The sequence below is a fragment of the Bison bison genome, unplaced genomic scaffold (genome assembly GCF_000754665.1).
Source record: "Bison bison bison isolate TAMUID 2011002044 unplaced genomic scaffold, Bison_UMD1.0 scf7180017864518, whole genome shotgun sequence".
NCBI lineage: Eukaryota > Metazoa > Chordata > Mammalia > Artiodactyla > Bovidae > Bison > Bison bison.
Genome location: NW_011495071.1, coordinates 6263567 through 6287115, shown reverse-complemented (window position 1 = coordinate 6287115; position 23549 = coordinate 6263567). Strand labels below are relative to the sequence as shown.

Below are 23549 nucleotides of genomic sequence, written 5' to 3'. Positions count from 1 at the left end.
CAGTGGCTCCCATGACTTCTGGCCGCAGGTAATCCGGGCATGTGGTCACTCTGGGGCTCCTTTCTCCCCAGGTGCTACATCTTCCTCCCAGTTTCAAGGCTTCCCCTCCCGCAGTGCCATCTTCCAGCAGCAGCCTGAGAACTGTTCCCCTCCTCCCAGCGTGGCACTGACCTGCCTGGGCATACAGCAGCCTCCCCAGTCACAGCAGGTGACCATCCAAGTCCAGGAGCCTGTCGACATGCTCAGCAGCATGCCTGGGGCCGCTGCCGCCTCTGCAGGCCGGGGTGTCTCCATCAGCCCCAACACCAGTCAGGTTCAGATGCAGCTCCGGACCAGCCTGATGGCCGCCCTCAGCTATGGGCACCGGCCCTTGTCCAAGCAGCTGAGCGCCGACAGTGCGGAGGCCCACAGGTGAGGCTGCCTGGAGTCTCCCGGCTGTCTCTCTGGGGGACCCAGGTGGGAGGAAGCCCCTTAGGAGGAGGAGAGGAGAACAGAAGGGCTCTGACTGGGCTGTGCTCATTTCAGCCTGACTAAAAGTGAGGCAGTGGGCTTGGGATGGACTTGAAACCTATATGCTGACTCAGGATCAAAATGCTAGTGAGACTCAGGAGGATAGTGACGCAGCTCCCTTACTATATAGCTTCCCAGGCGGTGCAGTGATAAAGAATCTGCTTGCCAATGCAGGAGATATAAGAGATGTGGGTTTGATCTTGGGTCAGGAAGATTCCCTGGAGGAGGAAACAGCAACCCACTCCAGTACTATTGCCTGGGGAGTCCCATGGACAGAGGAGCCTGGTGGCCTGTAGTCCATAGGGTCACAAAAAAGTCAGACACGACTTAGCGACTAAACACCACTACCACCTTACTATAGGTCTGCAAAGAAGAAAAGGGCCAGTTAGAGGAGTAGGTAAAAATCTCAGTTACCCTCCTTGTCTGTTCTTCTAGGATTGTTTCTTTCCATCACTCATATTCTAAGAGATGGGCACATCTTAATTCAAGTGATGTTGCTACCCTCAAGCCGGAGGGGGTGGTGGGGGTACTGCCTACACCCCCATCCTCCCTGTGGCCCCGCGGTTCTCTGTACCAGCAGAGACTCACTGCTGAGGAGGAGTGGTAGCCGTTCCCCGGGGAGTTTAGTACAGTTGTCACACGGATGCCTGGTACTCACTCCCTTTTGTGTCTGCAGCTTGAACGTGAATCGGTTCTCCCCTGCTAACTACGACCAGGCGCATTTACACCCCCACCTGTTTTCGGACCAGTCCCGGGGTTCCCCCAGCAGCTACAACCCTTCACCAGGAGCGGGGTTACCTCCCACCCAAGCCCTGAAAGTCCCTCCGCTTGACCAGTTCCCCACCTTCCCTCCCAGTGCACATCAGCAGCCACCGCACTATACCACATCGGCACTGCAGCAGGCCCTGCTGTCCCCCACGCCGCCAGACTACACGCGACACCAGCAGGTGCCCCACATCCTCCAGGGACTGCTCTCCCCCCGGCACTCACTCACCGGCCACTCGGACATGCGGCTGCCCCCGGCGGAGTTTGCACAGCTCATCAAAAGGCAGCAGCGGCAGCGGCAGCAGCAGCAGCAGGAATACCAAGAGCTGTTCCGGCACATGAACCAGGGGGACGCCGGGAGTCTGGCTCCTGGCCTTGGGGGACAGAGCATGACGGAGCGCCAGGCTTTGCCGTATCAGAACGCTGACTCTTACCACCACCACCACACCAGCCCCCAGCACCTTCTGCAGATCAGGGCGCAAGAATGTATCTCGCAGGTCTCCTCCCCGACCCCGACCCACGGTTATGCTCCCCAGGCGGCGCTTGTGCACTCGGAGAGCATGGAGGAGGAGTGCTCGTGCGAGGGGGCCAAGGACGGCTTTCCGGACAGGAAGAGCGGGAACACATTGACCAAAGGTTGCCATGACAGCCCCCTGCTCTTGAGTACAGGCGGCCCCGGGGACCCTGAATCTCTCCTGGGAACCGTGAATCACGCACAGGAGTTGGGGATCCATCCGTACCGACAGCCGGCTGCCGCCTTCACTAGAAATATGGTGTCCAGCCGAGGTAAGAGCCCTGCAGGGTCGATCTCTGGGCCAGCCTGCCCTCGTTCAGTGAACTCAGCGGTGTTTACCTTTTTCAGCTGGTACTCTGGGTTGCTAAGAGAGAAAGAATTCCTGAGAAGACCTGCAGGACCTTTTACGGGAGAAGCACGTAGGAAATGGGTATCTGATGGGGAAGGGAATCTGTTTTCAGAATTAAAAGAGAGTGATAGAAAATGAACACACAGATGATGGTCAGCAGGATGTATTACCTGTTTTCCCATATTCAGACTGTGGTTCCTTAGAATCCAGAATTTCTCAGCTGTCATCAAAATAGCTAGCTTTAACCTCTGTGATAGAAAAAAATCAGCCAGTGCTAGGGAAACAGGGTTTAGTGTAAACAGTTTTGGAGTAAGTCAGGGTCCCTCGGTCCTGGACTTGCCTCTGTTATGAGTGCAGTGACCTTGTCACTTAACCCTCAGGTTCTTATTTCCCCATCCGTGAAAAACGGCAGGAGGAATAACAGTCCTTTGCAGAGTATTTGTGAAGATTAAAACATACACATATGTGTTTATGTTGGTACATAATGTTCGTGTGTGTGACACAGGGGGAGAGAGGCATACTTGATAGCTGAATGTATGATTTAAACAGTTTGAGGTATTATTATTCTGATCACTTCGTTAATAAGCTAAGTACAGAATGTTACAGCATCACAAGGGATGCCATGCTGTTTCGTTTAGTATCACTGTATAATTAATGAGGGCATTCATTTTCCTTTGGAAGGAGATTGGAGTCACTATAAGTAAGTTATGCTCAGGAAATGTTATTTCATTAATGTCATAGCATTCACCCTACCCAAAATCTGGACTGATATCCATCCCATCATCACAGATCTTGAAAGCAAGTTTCTCCATAAAATATTCAACCCTGAAACTGGGCACTTTTCCCACCCTCCCTCCTTGAAGCCTGTCCTGCCCTGCACTTTAAAGTCAGTACACCAGACTCAGCTCCTGGGGCAGTCGGGTCCCCAGGCACAGGGCAGGATGGAAGACCTGACCCTGAGTCAGTTTATGTGAAGAGGGCGTGGTGCCTTCAGGTGGTGCTCATTAAGCACCAATAGGAATGCAGTTCCATAAAACTCCCATTAGATCTGGGCTTTTGAGCAGATGGGTACCATCCAGTTTGAGGTCTGCACCAGTCAGACGTATTGTGTCCACCTGCAGTTGCTGTATTTTTGAGTTGACGTAGGCTAGGGGGAGGTTTTGGGACCAAGTCATAAGTGGATTGGCTGACAGACTTGGGGATGTTTAGGCTTGGGGGGAAAACTCAGGAGAGCCATCACACTTGTCATATGGAAAAGGATTAGATTTCTCTGGATTCATATTATGAGGCAGAGCCAAGACCAGGATGGAAGTTGCAGCAGCTTTCAACCCCCAGGGAAGCCTTCACAAGAACTTTCCAGAAGAGGCTGCTGAGCAGACTGGGAGCTTTCTGTGGCTGGGAGTATACTAGCAGAGGCAGCTTGACGGCATCAGGGAGGCTGGGAAGGCTCCCTGTGTGAACGGCAGCTTTCATCGGAAAAGGAGGCGAGCTGACATTTCCCTAGGGCGTTTCACATGCCACACACCAGAGGCCGGTCACACGTAAATTCACCTAATCCTCACAGCTCTTCCCATCCCCATTTTACCGGTGAGACAACTGAGGCACAGATTAAGTAATTCACCCCCAAGGTCCACAGCTAGGAAGTGGCACTGAACCAGAGAGCTGCTCACTCCACTCCAGCAGACGTGTCCTAAGCACACACCGCGTGTGCAAGACTCCAGGAAGGAGCAAGTGAGCACACAGTGCACACTCCCCACCCCTTTACCCTGCGTTGCCGTATGTGGAAATAACCTTTTGAAATATTTTTCTTCAAAATGATTCTCTCTCGATTCCTTTCACTTTTCCCTGCTCTGTGACGACTATATACAGAGAGACCAGGAGGCTTGAACGTGCTCGTGTCCTCCGATTGTCAGAGGAGCCCCGCCCCTTTTGGCTGGCTTGCGGGTCTGTTTAGTGCCTAAAGGAAAGCAGAACGTGGCAAGTTCAGGTGCTGTGGGAGCACCAGAGCCAGGGGAGACTAGTTCTGTTTCAGAGCAGAGCCAGGTCTCCCCCAGTGGGTGACATTTGAGTGAGGTCTTGGTGACCTCGCAGGTGGCCCAGTGGTAAAGAATCCACCTGCCAGTGCAGGAGACTAAGGAAATGCAGGTTCAGGCCCTGGGTCGGGAAGATCCCCTGGAGGAGGGCTTGTAACCCTTTCCAGTATTCTCGCCTGGAGAATTCCCATGGACAGAGAAGCCTGGCGAGCTTCAGTCCATGGGGTCTCAGAGTCAAACATGTCTGAGCCACTGACCACACACAGACTTGGTGGATGAAGAGGATTTTGCTGTTTGGATTTAGGGGAGAAGCATGAGGAAAGGCCATGGGTGAGAGTGTCTCAGGAATGTTTTAGGGGGAGACGAGCTGCCTTCCTTGAAGTGCAGTCTACATGAAGGAATTAGAAGCTAAGGGCAAAGGCTTCCTGAAACCCAGAGTCTGATCTGGATCCAGCAGCTTTAAATCAGTTCACTTCAGACCAACACATGAGTCAGGAGTCTCTTGACAGATCCCTCCTACCGTTCCCCAAGCTGAGTGCCTGCGATCTTCTCCCTCTCCCTTCTCCCTGCCTTCTTAGACCCACCGCCATCGCCACCACTCTTCTCTGCATGCGTCTCTTTCTCTTTAGGTTTCTGGAAGAATCCAGCTGTAAATACACCCCTAAAGGTTTCAGCTCAAAAATACCCTGTTCTTGTTGCCTCATGATCAGGTTTGAAAGTCTTAGTCACACTGTCACGTCTGACTCTTTGTGACCCCGTGGACTGTAGCCCCCCTGGCTCCTCTGTCCATGGGATTCTCCAGGCAAGAATACTGGAGTGGGTAACCTTTCCCTCCTCCAGGGGATCTTCCTGATCCAGAGATCAAACTGGGGTCTCCTGCACTGCAGGTGGATTCTCCACTACCACGATCAGGTTTGCTTGCCCCCAAATCCTCCTTTTTCTTAGATCTCCTTTACCTGACCTTTGATAAGACCTTTCCTAGAGGCCATAATCTTACCTCCTGTCCCCCTTGCCAGTGTGTGCTAGAGGTAATCCTTCCTGTGTCTGCCTAGTTTACTCTTTAACTTAGCGTATGCCTTTTCTTGAATACTATTACCTTGCCTCTTTCTAACCTCTTTCCACTTATGTTTTGAGACTTTTGGAACCATATATACAATTATCTTTAATGAATAAAGCCCCCAGTTGATTACCACGTGGGTTTAGGATCCAGTACAGTTCGATAATGCAATAGAGAAAAAATGGCCTAGGGAAGCCCAAAGCTGCTCCAGAGTTAGAAACCCTCCGGGAATGTATGTCTGCATGTTTAAAACTACTTATACTGAGGCGTCCCCACTGTCCTTACCTTAAGCACAGGAGCTTCCTCTGTAACCCCCTGGCGCATAACCCCTCCCCCTGTCTTCATCTGTGTAGTGAGGGATGCTGGCTAGGTGCCCACTCCAAGAAGGTGTTTGTAGTACCTCTGTTCCGGGCTTGGTGCGCTCCAGTCAGTTACTCGTTTATTTTTCACAACCACGCTGGGCATGTGTTTCATGATCCCTTTTACAGGAGAAACCGGACTCCACAGCCTCTCCCCACTTTAACCTGACATGCTCTTGTTGTTGTTCAGTCCCTCGGTTGTGTCCAACTCTCTGCGACCCCAAGAACTTAGCCCACCAGGCTCCTCTGTCCATTGGATTTCCCAGGCAGAAATACTGCAGTGGGTTGCCATTTTCTCCTCTAGGGGGTCATCCCAACTCAGGGATCAAACCCACATCTCCTGCATTGGCACACAGGTTCTTTACCACTGAGCCACCTGGGAAGCCCTAACCTCAGATGCTTCTACTCTTAAGAACTTGAGAACTTGCAGTTTGACATCAACAAAGAATCATCAGATAATTTGCCATTCCTTTTGCCAGGAAAGGGTTGTGATGCTCTCCCCCTACCGCCCTGCAGGCACTTGGGGGCAGCTCATCCTTGTTTATCTTTGTGGGTGGCGGGGATGCCTCCTGCTTTCTCTAATGATACCCTTCTATCTGTGTAGTCACACACTAGCCCCCAAACATTCCATCTGTTGCTTCTATGACAGAGCAAAGTCAACAAAATTTATTGAATGATTAGGTCACATAAGACTGTATTTTAGGTCCAGTGGGGAAGGCAGGGATGAAAAGCTAGAGAACCTGCCCTCAGGGAGCTTATGCTGGGGGGATGGGGGCAGACAAGCTCATAAACAGCCTTAACATGAAGCACTGCTTAATGAATGCTGTAAAAGATGTAATTATAAGAAGCAGAGCTAGTGTCGTCCTTCTAAAACTTCTTAAGGGTAGCTTATCAGGGATTGCTGATGTTAGTCAAGGAGAATTAAATGCCATCCTATCAATGGCCATGGTTACTTATTTTATGGCCACTTGCCACCAATCAGTGTGGGGCCAGGCTCTGCCAGAGAGCTGAGCCGGCAGCCTGCCAGAGGTCTGTTTGAAATATGTAGAAGGTCAGGGCTAGACATGCCCCATGCTGCCTGTAATCTCCCTTTCTGTTCCCCAGGAGTAGAAATAGGTTTATCTCCCCCTATGAAAGTTATTACATACACTTGATTTTTTTTTTTAACTTTGAAATTAAATATGATAGCATAACAGTTTACGCAGTGAGAGTACCAGCTTGAACTCACAGAGAAGACCACGTTTTCCCTGAGCCTGCTCAGCTTCAGCAGCCCTGGAGGACTTCAGGCCCCATAGAGGGGTGAAATGGTGGCAGATTGGGAGGGCTCACCCTCCAGAACCTTTGAGAGGGATATGCACACATGCACTTCTCTCATTTTCTCTTAAGACCCAGTAAATGAGTAAGGACGAGTCAACATTGACAGATTCCACAGAGAATTGTGCAAGCTGCCCCACGGTTCCCTAGGTAGGTGGGCGGTGTGCATCGTGCCCGTTTGTGTATTTTTTCCCCTTGCCTGATCAGATGGTCTTCGCCTCCTCTGTACTTTCTCAGCTTTGCTTAGGTAAATACCTGAGAATCCTGCTCTTGGCATCCTCTTTCTGCATCCTTTGGTGAGCTTGACAGTTCCTTCAGCTGCTGAATTGGCATAAAGAATGCCAAAGATTTGAGCCTCAATTTCCTGTTCCTTGCTCAATGGGTTAGTCTGTTTAACACGCAGTGCCTCCCTTGCCAAACTGGTCAGTGGATCTCCTCTATAGAGTCACATTCAGTTCAGTTCAGTCGCTCAGTCGTGTCCGACTCTGGGACCCCATGAATCGCAGCACACCAGGCCTCCCTGTCCATCACCACAAGGGCCCTCTAAACTCAGCATTCTTACTAAAAATAATTGCTTTGCTTGTGTAGTCCTTTCCAATTTATGAAAGGCCCTTTGACACCTGTTATCTCTTGAGCCCCCAAACAACCCTCATTTTTCAGATAGGGAAATTGAGGTTAGGTTAAATGACTTGTCCAATTTCATACACTGTGATGGAGCTGGAACCTGACTTCAAATCCCCTGAATTCTTAGTCTTATGTTCTTCTCTTTATGCCCCCTTGCCTTGCATTCTTCCCCTTCCAAGCATATCTGCCAAGCCAAGGGTGCCAGCCCTTCCTGATCTTTGACCTGTGAATTATATTGAATTTGAACAGAAAGACCCCTGGTTTGCTACCCAACCCCATTAACACGCTTCTTTTTTGTCTAAGTTTATTTTTGGCTGTGCTGTGTGGCTTCCCAGGTGGCTCAGTGGTAAAGAATCCACCCACCAGTGCAGGAAACCTGGCCTCAATCCCTGGGTCAGGAGGATCCCCTGGAGGAGGAAGTGGCAACCCACTCCAGTTTTCTTGTCTGAAAATCCCAGGGACAGAGGAGCCTGGTGGCTACAGTCCATGGGGTCACAAAGAGTTGCACAGGACTGAGTGACTGAGCACACACACGGCCATGAGGCTTGCAGGATCTTAGTTCCCTGACCAGGGATTGAACCCGGGCCCCAGAGCGCCAAGTCTTAACCACTGAACCACCAGGGAACTCCCTTTCATCTAGTTTTTAACTCGTATTTATATCTCCTAAACCAGAGGCTTCTTTTCTGGAAATTAAATTTTCAGTGGCTCACTTGTTCACTTACCTGTGGTAAACTAGCCCCATTATTCTCAAAGTAGGATTCTGTGATAAAATCATCTTCTTGTTTGTTTTTGTCAACTGGTTCATTGTGCCCCATCCTCTCAGAAATAACATCTCTGAAATGAGTATAAATAATACCAGTCTTTACTGAGCTCTTACAGAGGACCAGATTCAAGTAAGCACTCCACAGACTTGTGGAGTGAGTCCTGTTTGCAGATGAAGAGAGCGAGATCCAGTAAAGTCAGGTAACTCGCCCAGGGATTCTGGTGAAGCCAGGATCCAGGCCTGGGGCTTCTGAGCCCTAGGCAGGGGAGTCAGGAAGGTGTGTCAAGAAAGATTCCGTCTGTCTCAGTGGCACACCAGACCTGAAGGCTGTAAAGAGGGCAGGCGAGGACGGAATCCATGGGACTTCCCCGCAGGCAGGGCCAAAAGGAAGGTGAGGGCAGGCGAGGACGGAATCCATGGGACCTTCCCGCAGGCAGGGCCAAAAGGAGGGTGGGTGTTCAGATGTGGAGAAACCCCATTCTCAGGAATAAAAACACATTTCACAGAGAGAGATGGTAGGGAGGGAGATTTAGCCTACATATCACCCAGAGGCAGCCTTGCACCACTTCCTGCCCTTGGCCTTCATTTGGACCTGCAGCCAGCACACGCACTGTGCCCACTGACGGGGATCGGGCTGGTTGGCAGGTGTGTGACCTCATCCCACAGAGCAGCTTAGTCTCACTTGCCTTCCTCTCGGTCATTTGGAAGCTCCCATTCCTCTCCGTTGCATTACCGGCAAGGTGCATGTCATTTCATTCCTCTCCCTTCCTGTCCCGCCCCAGCCCCTAAGCCCTGGCCTCACCGTGATGGTTAAGGAGACCATTTGAATATAGAGACCTGAAATACTTTACACATCACTCAAGCAGCCCGTGTTATTTTCATTATTCACATAGATACTGGGTTGGTGCAGTTAGCGTTAGGACTGTGTTTCCCATTAAAATTTGTTTAAAAACTTGGTCTCACCAAGGTACCGTTCATTGTGAGATAAGCCCGGTGGTTGCCAGGGAACTTTAACCCAGAAAAACCAACCAACCAAAGAAAACACATGTTCAAGTGCTAGACTCTTAAGGACTGGAGCCAGACGTGCCAACAGGAGGACCCTGTCAACCTTGGTGTGGCCTTGGTACTCTTGACCATCCTTGTCTTCTTGACCATCGTGACTCTGACAGGTGACTGACCTATATTAAGAGAGTTTATTGATATCAGTTAGAATATTATTAAACACTGGTATCGGACAGTGTTCTGAAATACTGAAGGCTCATAAACATGCATGTAATAATTCTTGTCCTCAAAGAATTTACAGTTTAATATGAAACATTAACACAAATACACAATTGAAGATGGTGCCAGGAATAATGTTAACATAATCAGAGTCTAATGAAGTCTTCTGACAATGAAAGGAAAGAATGATTTATTTCTGTTTGAAAGGGAAAGTTTCATAAAAATGATAACATTTGAGATGGACCTACAAGGATACATTGATTAGAACTGGCAGGAATGGAAGTAGAAGATTAAGCATTTCCAGGGAGAGAGAAAGGTGAAAGCAAATGCACTGAATCGTGAGTGGTCCCCTTTGACGAGCTTAGAATGTAGGGGTGAATTGTGTGGGATGCTCATTGGAAGAGAGGCTGGGCCAGTGAAAATGAGGGGTTTGGGCTCCACTATAGAAAGGTTCATCTTTGTAGGGCCGTGGAAGAGGAATGATTAGGAGCCTATTATAGTGATCCAGGCAGGAGATAACCAAACTTGCATGAAAGCAATGAGACTGGAAAGAAAGAGATTAAAGTGACCAACACTGGAGAGGCAGATTCTTCAGACTTCAGGTGATGTGGAATCAGGAGTAAGGAATCAGCAGGGACTCCATGAGCTCATACCCAGAAGATTAGGAAAGGAGGTGTTGGTTGTGGGGAAGCTGGTGAGTTCAGAATTGAACCTGTGAAGTGTTTGATGTTGTTCAGCTATCCAGGGAAAGATATCTAGTAAATAGTTAGAATTTTGGATCTGGAGCTTAAAAGAGCATTTAGTAATTCTTTACATAGAAGCAGTGTAGTTGAAGCCATGAAAATAGATGATATTGCCAAAGTAAGTGTGGGGAGAGTGAGAAGGTCAAGGATAGAGGTAAAGAGAGGAGGACCCTTGAAAGGAGTTGGGGCTGGAGTCGGAGGAGGAGAGGAGAGGACTGGGCGGGGTACGGAGGGGAAGCCAAGGGAAGAGAGAGAGGCGTCCACAGGGTGGAAGCCATTCTCCCAGGCTAGAGGTCCTGAAGGTCCAAGAATGATTCTCCTGTGCATCTAGGTTTGGGAACATAGCACTGTCAAATCAACAGAGAAATGAAGAGAAAAGAAAAGGTTCAGCCAACCACTAATACATGGATTTTTTTCTCGTAAGGGAATGATCCCTGCAGAGAGAGGCCCAGGAAGGACGAGAGTTGGCAGGCTGGTCCAGGCTCCTCCGAGCGTCACCAGCCAGCTGAGGTTGGCCGAGTGGCCCTCCAGTGGGGGTCCTCGCCCTGGCCCACTGTGCCTTGCAAGATGCTGCTTTGGTGAGAGTGGACTGAGGGAAGTGCTAGGTCTGCTGACTGACCCTATTTTGCTCTGTCTCCTCAGAGTCCGTCCTAGGGAAATGCATGGATAGAAGTTCTCCTGGACAAGCGATGGAGCTGCCAGATCACAATGGACTTGGGTACCCCGCTCACCCCTCAGTCAGCGAGCACCAGAGGCCCCGCACCCTCCAGAGACATCACACCATCCAGAACAGCGACGATGCTTATGTACGTCGGCCCCTCCTGCTTTTTGGAAGCGGGGTCTTTGAAAGCAGAACTTAGGAATGTGGGGTGGTGTCTCTTGTTCTCAATCAGAGTCCAGCGCCCCTGAGCACTCAGGGAGTATGTCTCTGAATCACTGTAACAAGCCTGAAATTCCAGGAGAATCTCTGCTGACGCCGAGCTCCACGTTGGAAGCTGAGGATCAAGAGCATCCATTTCCTGTAGTCTTAGTTATTGAACTTCTCCCCAGACAGTTGAAACAGGCCCCAGCAGATGCGCCTTCAGACTCTCAGTTATTACTCTGGCAGCTGCCTTGAATTTATTCAGACTTCAAGGGAGCTAGTCCACTTGGCAGAGCTTTATTGCCTTAGGGCAGACTCTTCGGCGGCAAAAATCCAGCCACAACCAGCCACATGTGACCTTTCAATTTTAAATGTAATTAAAACAGAATAAAACGTAAAACCCAGTTCTTTAGTCAGACTAGTCACATTCCAGGGCTCAGTAGCCACTTGTGGCTAGCGGCTTTCGATTTGGACAGGGCAGACAGAGAACATCCCTGTCCTTGAACAGAGTGCTGTTGGACACTGCTGCCCTAAGAGACTCCTCATGGCCTTGAGCCAGGTCAGAAACCTGGTGTTGGAATGCCATGTAGATGTCTGGGGCGCCAGCTGAGACTCCCTGTGCCCCTCCCTCCCCGCGCGCACCCCCGCCCCAGCCTTGGCTCCCCGCACAGCATCCCCCTTTGGATAGCCCTGCAGAGGAAGGGGGCCTGGGAAGCGGTGCTTGGGACGGTGCTTGAGGCCGCCCTCTGCCTGGGCTCCTTTGAAGGGCACAGCGGTCTCTTAAGGCGCGTTCTCGGCTCTCTTTACTTCTTTTAATAATTGTTTTCTGCAGGTGCAGCTGGACAACTTGCCTGGCATGAGTCTCGTGGCGGGGAAAGCACTTAGTTCTGCCCGGATGTCAGATGCAGTTCTCAGTCAGTCATCGCTCATGGGGAGCCAGCAGTTCCAGGACGGGGAAAACGAGGGTAAGGGGCATTATGCATGGGCACCCCAAAGAAGTTTCTAAAGGGACCCCCCCTTCCCTCTTCACCAGTGACCACTCCCCTCTTGTAGGAAGAGCCCATGGGAAGCCACAGCATCCCCGTGGGCTTCTGGACACCGCCTTTTCCCAGTTCTCTTGCACTGAGTGTGAGAGCACGGAGGAGCCCCGCTCCTGACTGAGCACAGGGCCGTCGCTGTCCTGTCTGTAATGCATGTTCAGATGCTCCTTCAGTTACTCTTGTTCTGGTTCTGAGGAGAAGGCACCGTGTCCTAATGTCTGCCTCCCGTTAGAACAAGTAGAGGGAGGGGATCTTAGCTGATAAAAGCACAGACCCGGGAGTGGATGGATCTGCAGTTAATCCTGACTGCTCTGTACTGGCTCCACAGGTTAAGGCACTTAACCTTTCTGACCCCCAAGATCCCCCTCTGTAAAGTGACAGAAACAATAGAGCCCATGTCCTCGATTGTGCTGGGAGCAGTTGCTAGCTTCCTGCATGCGTGCCCAGTCATTCAGTCATGTCTGATTCTTTGCGACCGTATGGACTGTATAGCCCACCAGGCTCCTTTGTCCATGAGATTCTCCAGGCAAGAATACTGCAGCAGGTTGCCGTTTCCTTCTCCAGGGGATCTTACTGACCAGGGGTTGAACCCATGTCTCTTACGTCTGCTGCATTGGCAAGCAGGTTCTTTACCACTAGCACCACCTGGGAAGCCTGTGCTTGGGAGTTTAAAGTGCTTAGGCCCATGCCCTGAGCACAGAGTGTGCCCAGGTGTCAGGGTCTGCCAGCACGAGGCTGTCTTATCCCACACCACGGAGCTGACAGCCTGACAATGGGAGACAGTAAAGAAGAGGGGGAAATGGACAGTGGGGGCAACAGGAAGAAGCCTGGTCCCCAGCCATGGTCACTAACCAAACTGAGGGCCTGCTCTGAACTAGAACTCAGGGCTGCAGAAGTTTCAGACTTCTCTCTTCCTCTGTCTACCTCTTGCCCACCCCCCACCCAATCTCCCTGCAAACCTCCCAAGTTTTCTCTGGTCTTGCAGAATGTGGGGAGAGTCTTGGAGGTCAGGAGCACCCAGACCTGACAGATGGCAGCCAGCATTTAAACTCCTCTTGCTACCCATCCACTTGCATCACAGACATACTGCTCAGCTACAAGCACCCCGAGGTCTCCTTCAGCATGGAACAGGCAGGCGTGTAGCAAAAGATAGAAAGTGAGTATCACCCTGACCGGAGCCAAACCAGCCCTTTGGCTCAGTGTCAGCTCCTGATCCCATCAGGAGATTGCTTCCATATGCACTTTGAGCCAATGACCTTGACAACACCACTCCTCCAGCCAAGGTTTTTGCATCTTTCTGCTCCTTCATTAAGCACCATGCTAATTGTTTGAGGGGTAGATGGGGGCATATAGAAGAAATACTGGCCATGGTCCCTTGGTCGAACTGTTGAGGATAAGGCACGTTATAGGTGCCATAGCCTTCAAAGAGTAAGTGAGCTTCAGAGGACAGACAGGACTTCTGGCCACAGTAATGGAAAAGGAGGTGGTTCTTGAACTCAGTCCTAAAGGATGAAATTCAGCAAGAATACATGTCTAGCCAGATCTTTTCTAAGGCTGTGCTGCAAGTGGAAAAATATACCAGAAATTTGTGATCAGAGGCCAGCAGTAGAAAACAGGTCAACTGGCCGATTTTGCAGGAGTAATGCCTAAACATACACAACAGGTAGTATCAGTTCTGTCTTTGAAAATTCATTGACAGACAAGACTCGATGAAAGTTAAGCCATCTGGCAAATCTGTATTAGAGCCTCAGTACAGCAAATCCTCCTAAAATATCTGAGGTAAAGTGAACCATTTTTTTGAAAGTTTTCAATGGAATATTTGAGTCTTTGTCTTTTCAAACTAATTCTCTGTGTCTGCTCTGTTGCAGGTTTATGTACAGTGCGGGAATGAAAAGGTTGATTTTAAACCAACAGTATCTAGCAGCATTGCGCCAAATTGCCATTGTTTTCCCTCCACCCAGAATGTCGGCTCCTTTCCTCCCATTTGGTTCATCAGTGTGCTGTTCTTTTGGGTTCTGAGGGGGGTTTTGCCATGTTCGCCTGTATGACCAAGTCACCAAGGAAATAAACAGGAAATCCATGTTCGCCACCTTTTGTGAAAGTGTATTTGGTGTATTTGAGTTGATGGTTTGGTTTGGTTTTTGGTTTGGGTTATTTTTGGTTGTTTTTGGTTTTAGGTATGTTTTCTTTGGGAGGTGATTTTCTTTCTTATTTCTTTTGTTTCCCTTTTAAGACAGAAGAGCAAAGCAGTTAGCGTATGGTGGCCAGGGCCCAGAGCCATTCCCCTCCCCAGCCTGTCTGCAGAGTGCCCTTCAGTGCCTGAACTGCTTTTACACAGAAGCAAAAGCTGGAGGGCAACATACTCTGGAATGTAGTGGCTGGAGAAAGAGACAAGAGGGAAGGGGCAGCAGCCTTTGGCCCTTGGAGAGCAAAAAGAGACACCCCGAGCCTGGAACCTGGAGAGGTCTTTTCTGCTGGGATCCACTAACAAACATGTCTGGCCAAGCCAAAATCACACAAGAATGTCAGCATGGAGGCTGAGAGTGGCCTGGCGCTGATGGGTTGCCAATTGGAATATCTCTTTGGTGTGTAACTCGGCTCCCCTCTTGTAACTCAGAAAGTTGGTTGCCCTTATCACCCTGCTGGTTCTGCCCGTGGACTGAACACCCAACGGTGGTACTGTGTGTGTGTCACCTTCCCTTCTCATGGTATATTGTGATATAACAAGGGTTGTTTCTCCATGTATATATGTATGTATCTGTACACATTCATAATACATGCATACATATATATATCTCTATATATATAATGCTTTTCCCTTTCAGCCTCTTTGTCACAGGCAAGAAGAACAGGAGGTTGTCTTGGGTCCTGCCACCCTCCTAATCTTCTCCTCCTCTCTGCGCATCCTCAGCCCCTTATTTTAATTCTTGATCATGTAGGAATTGTTTTTCGTAAATGTTGATATTATTGTTATTATTGTTATTATTATTAATAATAAATACAAACAAAAGAAATTTTTGTTTAAAAGAGAAATGTTTAACCAGATTCTGTTCTATTTGAATTGTGACTTGCACCTTTTGTTCAAAGTATTTTATTTAGACCTTGTAATTGTGGGCGGTTCTCACTCGTGCCAGTGACAGATGTAGTGCCCTCCTTGCGCGCCCCGCCTCCCTGCTGAAGCAGTGCATATGCAATAGCTATTGTTTGTGTCATTATCTTTATTTTCCTTCACCGTTAGAAACCAAAGTCTTCTCTGCTGGCTGGGGGGCTGGCAGAAGATCTGGGTTATCGCCTTCTGATCTTCAAAACAAGGAAGAGATGTTAATTAAATACTCTTGATCCATTTTTCTGGGGAGGCAGAGTAACAGGTCCCCTGGCCCCTCCTCATCTTTCATCCTGAATTTGCACAGGAGAAAGCGGGTGCCCAGCATGGCCATCCTGGTTTTGCTGCCAGGATCCCCCATGTAGCTTGTCCTTCTCTCTGATGTTGGCAGCTCAGCTCCTGGACCCAGTATCCCTCGAGTGGGTTTCTGCAGTGCAAGAGCCTTTCTTGGGACTTCTCCGTGTTTCCATGGTCCCCACATCCCCTCTACTTGGTGGGAGCCACCAGCTACTCACCTTCTGGAAGCAACTGAGAGAGCCCGAACAGCCACTGTTGACTTCTCTGGGCTCGTTGCTGCTCTGACGCCCCTGCCGGCCACGACCACACACTCAGCCTGTTTTGTTCACGGAACTGATGGACGAGCAGACTGCCGCCCCCAGCGAGCACCCAGACGAAAGCCAGTGAGCCTATTAACCGTGCCATCTTGCAAACTACACTTTTAAAAGAATCATTGCTTTGTATTGTAGTAACCAATATGCGCAGTATATGTTGAACGTATATGAATATACTTTCCTACTTCTGTTCTTTGAAAATGTCAGAGTATTTTTTCTTTCTCATTTATGTTGAACTAAAAAAGGATTAAAAAAAAATCTCCAGACCCAAGCTGCAGTAAGACCTTTAGTCATTTTTTGTTGGGCAGTTACAGCTTGGTAACTTGGTTGGACAGTAGGGGATTGTGAAAATAAAACACCTGACTATGATCTTACGCTGATATGTTACTCGCCTTGTGTTTGGAGTCTAGTTGGGAGAAACTTTCAGGCTGGAAGCTGGAATGCGGGAGGCTGAGGACGTGTAGGGTGGGGCCCTGAGCTCTGCTTTATCTCACCTTGCCTAGAGAGAGGAGCATTCTCCAGAAGCCTGAACTGGACCTCATGCTGGGTCATCGGACACCTGGCTTGGACTCTGCCCCCTCAGAAGCGAACACTGCAGTTTGCTGAGTCTGATGGAAAACAGATTCCTTGAGAAGATACTTTTGAAGGAGTAGAAGGAGAACTTCAAAGAGCTGGCAGAGGCTGGGGCATCTGTGGAGTGACCTCAGTCAACCCAGTGATATGGACACCAACTAAGTGTTAAGATAGAAGGGGACTTTTGCTATAGTTTTCCCCTTTTTCCATACCTGGACTCCAGAGGACAGGGTAGAATTTCTTGGAGGGTCCCAGCCATGGCTCACAAATAGCTGCTAGAAGCCTTCTATGAAGAAAGATCACTGCAGCTGGAAATACTGAGATTATAGAAAGGACTTCCCTTGTGGTTCAGACGGTAAAGCGTCTGCCTACAATGCAGGAGACCTGGGTTCGATCCCTGGGTCAGGAAGGTCCTCTGGAGAAGGAAATGGCAATCCACTCCAATACTCTTGCCTGGAAAATCCCACGGATGGAGGAGCATGGTAGGCTACAGTCCATGGGGTCGCAAAGAGTCAGACACGACTGAGCAACCTCACTTCATAGAAAGACAAGGGAAAGGAGGGAACTTAGAAAATCAATTTTGAGTCCATGTGACTAGAAGGTCACTGTGGGACTGTTGAGAGCGGAAAAGAGCCTTCTCAAGAAGGGTCTTCTGATGTATGGCTGGGTCCCTTCCTTGTTCACCTGAAACTACCACAACATTGTCAACGGGCTCTGCTGCTGCTGCTGCTGCGTTGCTTCAGTCGTGTCCGACTCTTAGCGACCCCATGGACTACAGCCTACCGGGCTCCTCCATCCATGGGACTTTCCAGGCAAGAGTACTGGAGTGGGTTGCCATTGCCTTCTCCGTCAATGGGCTCTACCCCAAGACAAAATAAAGTGTTTTTTAAAAAAGGGCTGGGGGTAGGGGGTGGGGAATCTTCTAGTCTGTACACACTCCCTTGGAAGGCTGAGAGTGTCTCTGAAACCAAACAGATAAACCAGATGCCTTCAAGTAATCTGGAAGAACCTTCTGTGGAAGGTGCCACGCCCTGCCGCAGGCAGCCCAAATGCCTTGGAGATGAGGTCAGAGGCCTCGGGCCTGCCTGCTAGATGGGGACCCAGGGGTCTGAGTTGTGAAGGTGGAAGCCTTGCCGACAGGTCCTTGCTCATCTTTCTGACTTTGAGGTATCCTCCTTCCCCACCGCACCCACCCCACTCCACCTGCACAGATCAAGGATTCGGAAGGCTGGTGTACCTACCGAGGAGCTAGACCTCCATTCCTGCTCTGCCATGACCTTAGTCTCCTAAGCAGGAGGGCAGGAGAGACTCTTCTCTGGTTACGATGCCCAGTGCTGGGGTCTAAACTGGGGCTCTGTTTATCACCAGGAGCTGCAAGAAGATTACCAGTGAACAGGGGTGGTGGTGATGGGGATCTCCTCCCTCCCCAGTTGATCCAGACCTCCCAACCTCAAGCCTCCCATCCTGACCTGCACCTTAAACACTCGGAGTAAATGTTCTGAGCAGGGTCCCCCGATCCAGGCTGTATGTGCAAGACTCCTGCGTCTCCTCTGCAAGCCCGCTGTTTCAAGTAACCCTCCGGATTCTGGGGCGCAGAATAGTTCACTGGGCAAATATTTGCTGAGTGTCTGCTATGTGCCAGACCCAGCAGGGAACAGAGTCCTCCCAGCGCAGACCGACCAGTATGGCATTGAGACACCAATTGTAAAATCAGTGGCCAGTCCTGAGCAAAATCCACTCCTGCAGCCAGCCAGCCACACTCCCACACACACCAGGGGACCCACTTCAGTAAGGTAATTGGGGAGACCCCCACATCAGGGGAACAGGGTGGTAAGACTAAGGACCGACACTGGTGGGCCCTGCAGCCACTTAACAGCTAGTCCAGTCCAGGTACTTGGTGCCTCTGACAGTGACTGGATGGACCCCAAGTCTGGTCCTGAGATGTGCTCCATTTGCTGTTGGCTGTGGTTTTCCCATCGCCCTCTGTTCAGAAAGTCTCTCTTATTCCAAAATATTAGTAACGGAGGGGCATGGGCTGACTTAAGCCAAACACCTTACAGTGAGATGGAGCAGACACACTAGTGAACAAGCTGAGACGGTAAAGAACCGGCCTGTGATACGGGAGACCTGGGTTTGATCCCTGGGTGGGGAAAATCCCTTGGATAAGGAAATGGCTACCCACTCCAGGATTCTTGCCTGGGAAATCCCATGGACAGAAGAGCCTGGAGGGCTACACTCCATGGGATTGCAAAGAGTCGGACATGACTGAGTGACTAACAATACAGCCATATATTTAAAAAGGAAGCTTCCACAGAAACAAACATAGAGAATGAACTTATGGTTGCCGGGGAGGGGGGAAGAACTGGGAGAAGAGAGAGAGTTTGGGATCAACAGGTGAAGTGAAGTGAAAGTCGCTCAGTTGTGTCTGACTCTTTGCGACCCCGTGGACTATAGAGTCCATGGACTTCTCCAGGCCAGAATACTGGAGTGGGTAGCATTTCCCTCCTCTAGGGGATCTTCCCAACCCAGGGATTGAACCCAGGTCTCCTGCATTGCAGGCAGATTCTTTACCGGCTGAGCCACAAGGGAAGCCCAACATGTACACGCTGCTATATTTAAAATGGATAACCAACAAGGATCTACTGTACAGCACAGGGAACTCTCAATGTTATGTGGCAGCCTGGGTAGAAGGGGGGTTTAGGAGAGAATCGATACATGTATATATATGGCTGAGTCCCTTTGCTATTCACCTGAAACTATCACAACATTAACTGGCTATACTCCAATATAAAAAGTTTAAAAATAAATAAAAAGAAAGCTTCCAGCTTGGTAAGATATTATCAAACTCCCAAAGGGCTTTGGGAGTCGGAGGCCCAGCTGCTGCTGGCCAACAGGCAACCATCATAGAGCTAGAAGCCAGGCCCCTGACTCCCTTCCTGCCAGCACTGAACACTGATGGCTGAAGGTCATAAGGCAACTCTTAGCAGCTGTCAGCTGCAGGCTTCTCATGGGCCAAACAAGGAGAATATCTGGCCTGCTGGCCTTTCAGTTCATTGTGAAAATGCTTTGGCCACTGAAGTACTGGCAGCTGTCAGATTTGCCACAATCATTTCAGTTAAAGCAGGGCAAAACAGCACCCAAGTGGTAAGCTTCTGTGGTCCTCTGTACGCAGGCTGAGAAAGGAACCTCTCATCCCCAGACATCCCTGAGCTGCCCTGAGCAGGGAACCGGCTTCCCTCCCACTCTCTAACCAAGGGCTGGGAACTAGGCTGGCTAAGTGGCAGCCCTCCTCCCTGCTGGGTCCCCTGGGTGTAGGTCACCCCCTCATCTGGGCATTTGCGTGTCAAGGCCACACGGAGAAAATGTGATTCCTACCCCTCCCCTACTTCTGCCACCAGAGACTGAAGTCATTCATAGCTCTGGTCTGCCGGTGTGAGTGTGTTCAGTGGGAGCAGGGGACACAAGGCCAGAAATTGGGGTGCTGGGGTGCAGAACAGTTACTGTCTACTCAGTGCCAGGCACTTTCAGTTTTGCCATGCATGTTCTAATTTAGTGCTATAATCTTACAGCACAGGTCTGGAAGTCAAAAGTCCACAAAGGGTCACGCAAGTCTAGAGCATGGCATCAGCAGAGCTGATTCCTCCTGGAGGCTCCGAGGAAACTCTTCTTGGTCTCATCCGGCTTCTAGAGCCTGCCTGCATCTTTTGGCTCATGGCCCCCTTCCAACAATCACATCCCTCTGACCTCTGCTTTTGATCTCCCATCTTCTCTGACTCTGCCCCTCCCGCCTCCCTCTTGTTTATGTAAGGACCCTTGTGATGACATGGCCACCTATATAACCCTGGAGAGTCACCCCATCTCAAGGTCCTTAATCTCAAGGTCCTTAATATTTATTTATTAGTTGTGGCATATGGGATCTTTTGCTGTCATGCACCGACTCTCTAGTTGTGGCACCAGAATGCACAGGCCAAGTAGTTGCAGGGCATTTGGGATCTTTGTTCTGTAACCAGGGATCAAACCAGCGTCCTTTGCATTGGAAGGCAGATTCTTCAACCACTGAACCACTAGGGAAGTCCCTCTCAAGGGACTTAAAATCACCTTTGCAAAGTCTCTTCTGCAACTTAAAGGAACAGTCACAGGTTCCAGAGAGCAGGACATGGACATGTTGGCAGGGGTGGAGGGACATTATTCTCCACCCACTTGCTTCGCCTACTATAACTCTAGGAGATGACTATTGTTATCTTCGCTTAACAGGTAAGAGACTGAGGTGTAGGGGAGGTTCAGCTAACAAGTGGGAGAGCTGGGATTCGAACTGAAGGTAGCCCAGCTCCAGAGCTTTCCCCTCTGGGGACAAAGGCATGAGGCTACTAGAGTGGGAGAGGCCTGGAGCCCCGCCACTGTGGCATCTGGCAGACGGTAGCCCCTGGCTGAGTTCTGGAACCTTAGGGAGTTTCCTGGGTAGGTGGCACAGGGCACATTTCTGCCCTGGGTCCTCAGTCCGGAGACCTGGGTTCTAAGTGCAGCCCTGCCTCTGATGCCCTGGGACATCAGGGACACTGGGCAAATTCCTCCACTCTTCGGTTTCCTCATCTGGAGATGGGGGTGGAGAGAGGCTGATCTCAAAATCCTCTCCGCTTGCATGCTCACAGGTTCTATGACCCAGGCCCTGTCAGCAACCTGGTGTTGGGGGTCTCACACCTTCCAGGAGAAATCTTAGAAAATGTCACTGCAAACACCAATGAACACACAGCACTGACTTCCCCGGGTCTGTCCTCCAACCACCCCCATTTTTGTCTTCGTTTTACTGATAAGAAACCAAACTCAGATTGCATACCGGGCTCATGAGCTTCCTCCAGGATTTTGCAAATTGAAGGCAAAAATGAATGAAATAAGAGAACAGGCTCCTGCTGCTAGCAGTCCAGAGGTCCTTCCTCGACATCAGCCATCCCTCAGGGATGGTGTCCATTCTCACTTGTGTGGGATGCAAGGTCAAAATGAACAATGCAAAGATCTATGTATCCTATTTAAGCAACTGTCCTTTATTCTGAGATTATGCCCTTTTTAGGTGTTAAAAAATCTTTTTTATTTGTCCATGCCTCTCCACTTGAGGGATCTTAGTTCCCCAACCAGAGATGGAATCCAGACCCTTGGCAGGGAAAGCCCTTAATTCTAACCACTGGATCACCAGGGAAGTTCTTTAAAAAATAATCTTGGAATTTCCGTGGGAGGAAAAGTGGTTACGACTTCGCCTTCCAATGTAGGGGGTGTACCAATCTCTGGTCAGGGAGCTAAGATTCCACACGCCTTATGGCCATAAAACCAAAACTTAAAACAGAAGCAATATTGTAACAAATTCAGTAGAGACTTGAAAAAAAATCGGTTTGGAAGAGATTACGGCTGGTTACAGTTGATGGTAGGGTTTGGGTCAGGCTGGGAGTGGCGGTGCGTAAGATGACAAAATGAAAAGTTGGCAACTCTGTGTTGGTCTCTAGAATGTGTTTGGAAATGTTAGACGTCTCAAAGTCTGGGAGCCCCTGAGTACCGTCCTCTCTCTCCCCAGGCAGCCTCCAAGCACAAGGTTCCCTTTGCTTTCCAGTCTGGGAGGTCTGCGAGGGCCTGGAGCGAGGTGGGGATGAGAGAGGGGGGACAGCCTTGATGGGAGCAACCTCTGCTGCCTTTGTGAAGTTGGGGCAGGGTGGGGGTGAGATAATCACCCTGGAATGCGAGGGGCCAGCAGGGGAGAATCCCTCTTGAGTGGAGGAGTCCCGGCCGGCCGTCCTTGGCAGCCTCTGTGTTTTTCCTCCTTCCTTCCTCTCACCCGCTGCGATGGCACAATGGACAATGGCAGGCACACAATCCCCACGGAGGAGACGGGCCGGTACCACTGACCCCCGACTCTGGGGACCTGCGCGCCTGTACACGCCCCCTCCCACCCCTGCTGGAACTCTTGATCCCTGGCCCTGCAGCCCCCGGAGCTTCCTGTTTGCCTGCTCTATTTGTCTGGCCCCAGGGACAGAGCTGATCCTTGAACTCTGAGTTCCACATCGCCAGGACCAGTGAGCAGCGGCAAGGCCTGGGCTGGGCTTATCAGCCTCTGAGCCCAGCCCTGCCTGGACACATAAATAGGCCGGGGGAGAGCTGGCTGATTAGACTGCTGGCCATTGAGGTAAGTGCTGCTACCCGCTCCCCAGCTCTAGGCATTTGAGGCTCTGGGATGCTGGCCCGAGCCTCTACCCCAGGCTGGGGGCTCTGGACCCCTGGCCCTCCCCACCCTGTGCCCCGCCTCCTCCTCCCCGGATGGAGTGAGTAGAGAGTGCACGGGCTCCTTCAAGCCCTGCTCAGCTGGGCCCCTCTTCTCCTCCAGGTCACCCACATCCCTTCAAGATGAAAGCCGTGGTGCTGACCTTGGCTGTGCTCTTCCTGACGGGTAGGTGCCCCTAACCTAGGGAGCCAACCATTGTGGGGAGCCTTCTCCCTGAACCCCTGCAGACCACCCTCCTGGGCCCAGGGAGCAGAATTACTCCCTTGCAGCCCTCTCCCCTGCCAAGCACTTCTGCTCAGATCCTGGCCCAGAGCTGGGTCTGATCTGGGTCTCCCCTCTCCCTCCCAGGGAGCCAGGCTCGGCATTTCTGGCAGCAAGATGACCCCCAGTCATCCTGGGATCGGGTGAAGGATTTTGCCACCGTGTATGTGGAAGCAATCAAGGATAGTGGCAGAGACTATGTGGCCCAATTCGAAGCCTCCACTTTGGGAAAACAGCTCAAGTAAGAACCCACTTGTGCCTGGGGCAGGGGTCGGGGGTGTCGGTGCTGGGGGATGGAGAAGCCTGTGGGAAGAAGCAGCCAGATTGGCCCAGTCCCCACCTCCTATCTGATGGGCCCCATAGAAGCCAGGAGTGGGATCCACAAGCAGGATCAGGGCCCCCCAGCAAGGGGCAGACCAGCGCTGTCTGGTCAGTATTTTCCGCACTGCACTCCGCCCCTGCCTGTTCTTAACTCCCTTCTCAGCTCCAGCCAGCAACAGAGATGGCTGTCTTCAGAGAGGAGAATGGGCTGGAAGAGTAGAGACTAGGTCCTTAAAAGGCCCACCTTTGGGGACAGACAGGATC

The 23549-nt window shown here is 50.6% G+C and overlaps 2 protein-coding genes across 6 annotated transcripts in view; both read left to right on the top strand.

Moving 5' to 3' along the window:
• Positions 1-16248, top strand: part of SIK3 (SIK family kinase 3) — a 144153-nt gene extending 127905 nt beyond the window's left edge. For 3 of the 5 annotated variants that reach the window (XM_010830385.1, XM_010830386.1, XM_010830383.1), the window contains 6 exons: positions 72-411; positions 1187-2061; positions 10895-11058; positions 11947-12079; positions 13140-13310; positions 14023-16248. In XM_010830385.1, the coding sequence (XP_010828687.1) occupies positions 72-411; positions 1187-2061; positions 10895-11058; positions 11947-12079; positions 13140-13297 (1670 nt within the window). In that variant the 3' untranslated portion in view covers positions 13298-13310; positions 14023-16248. The remainder of the gene's footprint in view (positions 1-71; positions 412-1186; positions 2062-10894; positions 11059-11946; positions 12080-13139; positions 13311-14022) is intronic. The other 2 variants (XM_010830387.1, XM_010830384.1) reach the window with 1 other exon arrangement.
• Positions 16249-22425: 6177 nt separating this feature from the next.
• Positions 22426-23549, top strand: part of APOA1 (apolipoprotein A-I) — a 15022-nt gene continuing 13898 nt past the window's right edge. The window contains exons 1-3 of the mRNA XM_010830377.1: positions 22426-22607; positions 22806-22868; positions 23052-23205. Of these exons, the coding sequence (XP_010828679.1) occupies positions 22826-22868; positions 23052-23205 (197 nt within the window). The 5' untranslated portion in view covers positions 22426-22607; positions 22806-22825. The remainder of the gene's footprint in view (positions 22608-22805; positions 22869-23051; positions 23206-23549) is intronic.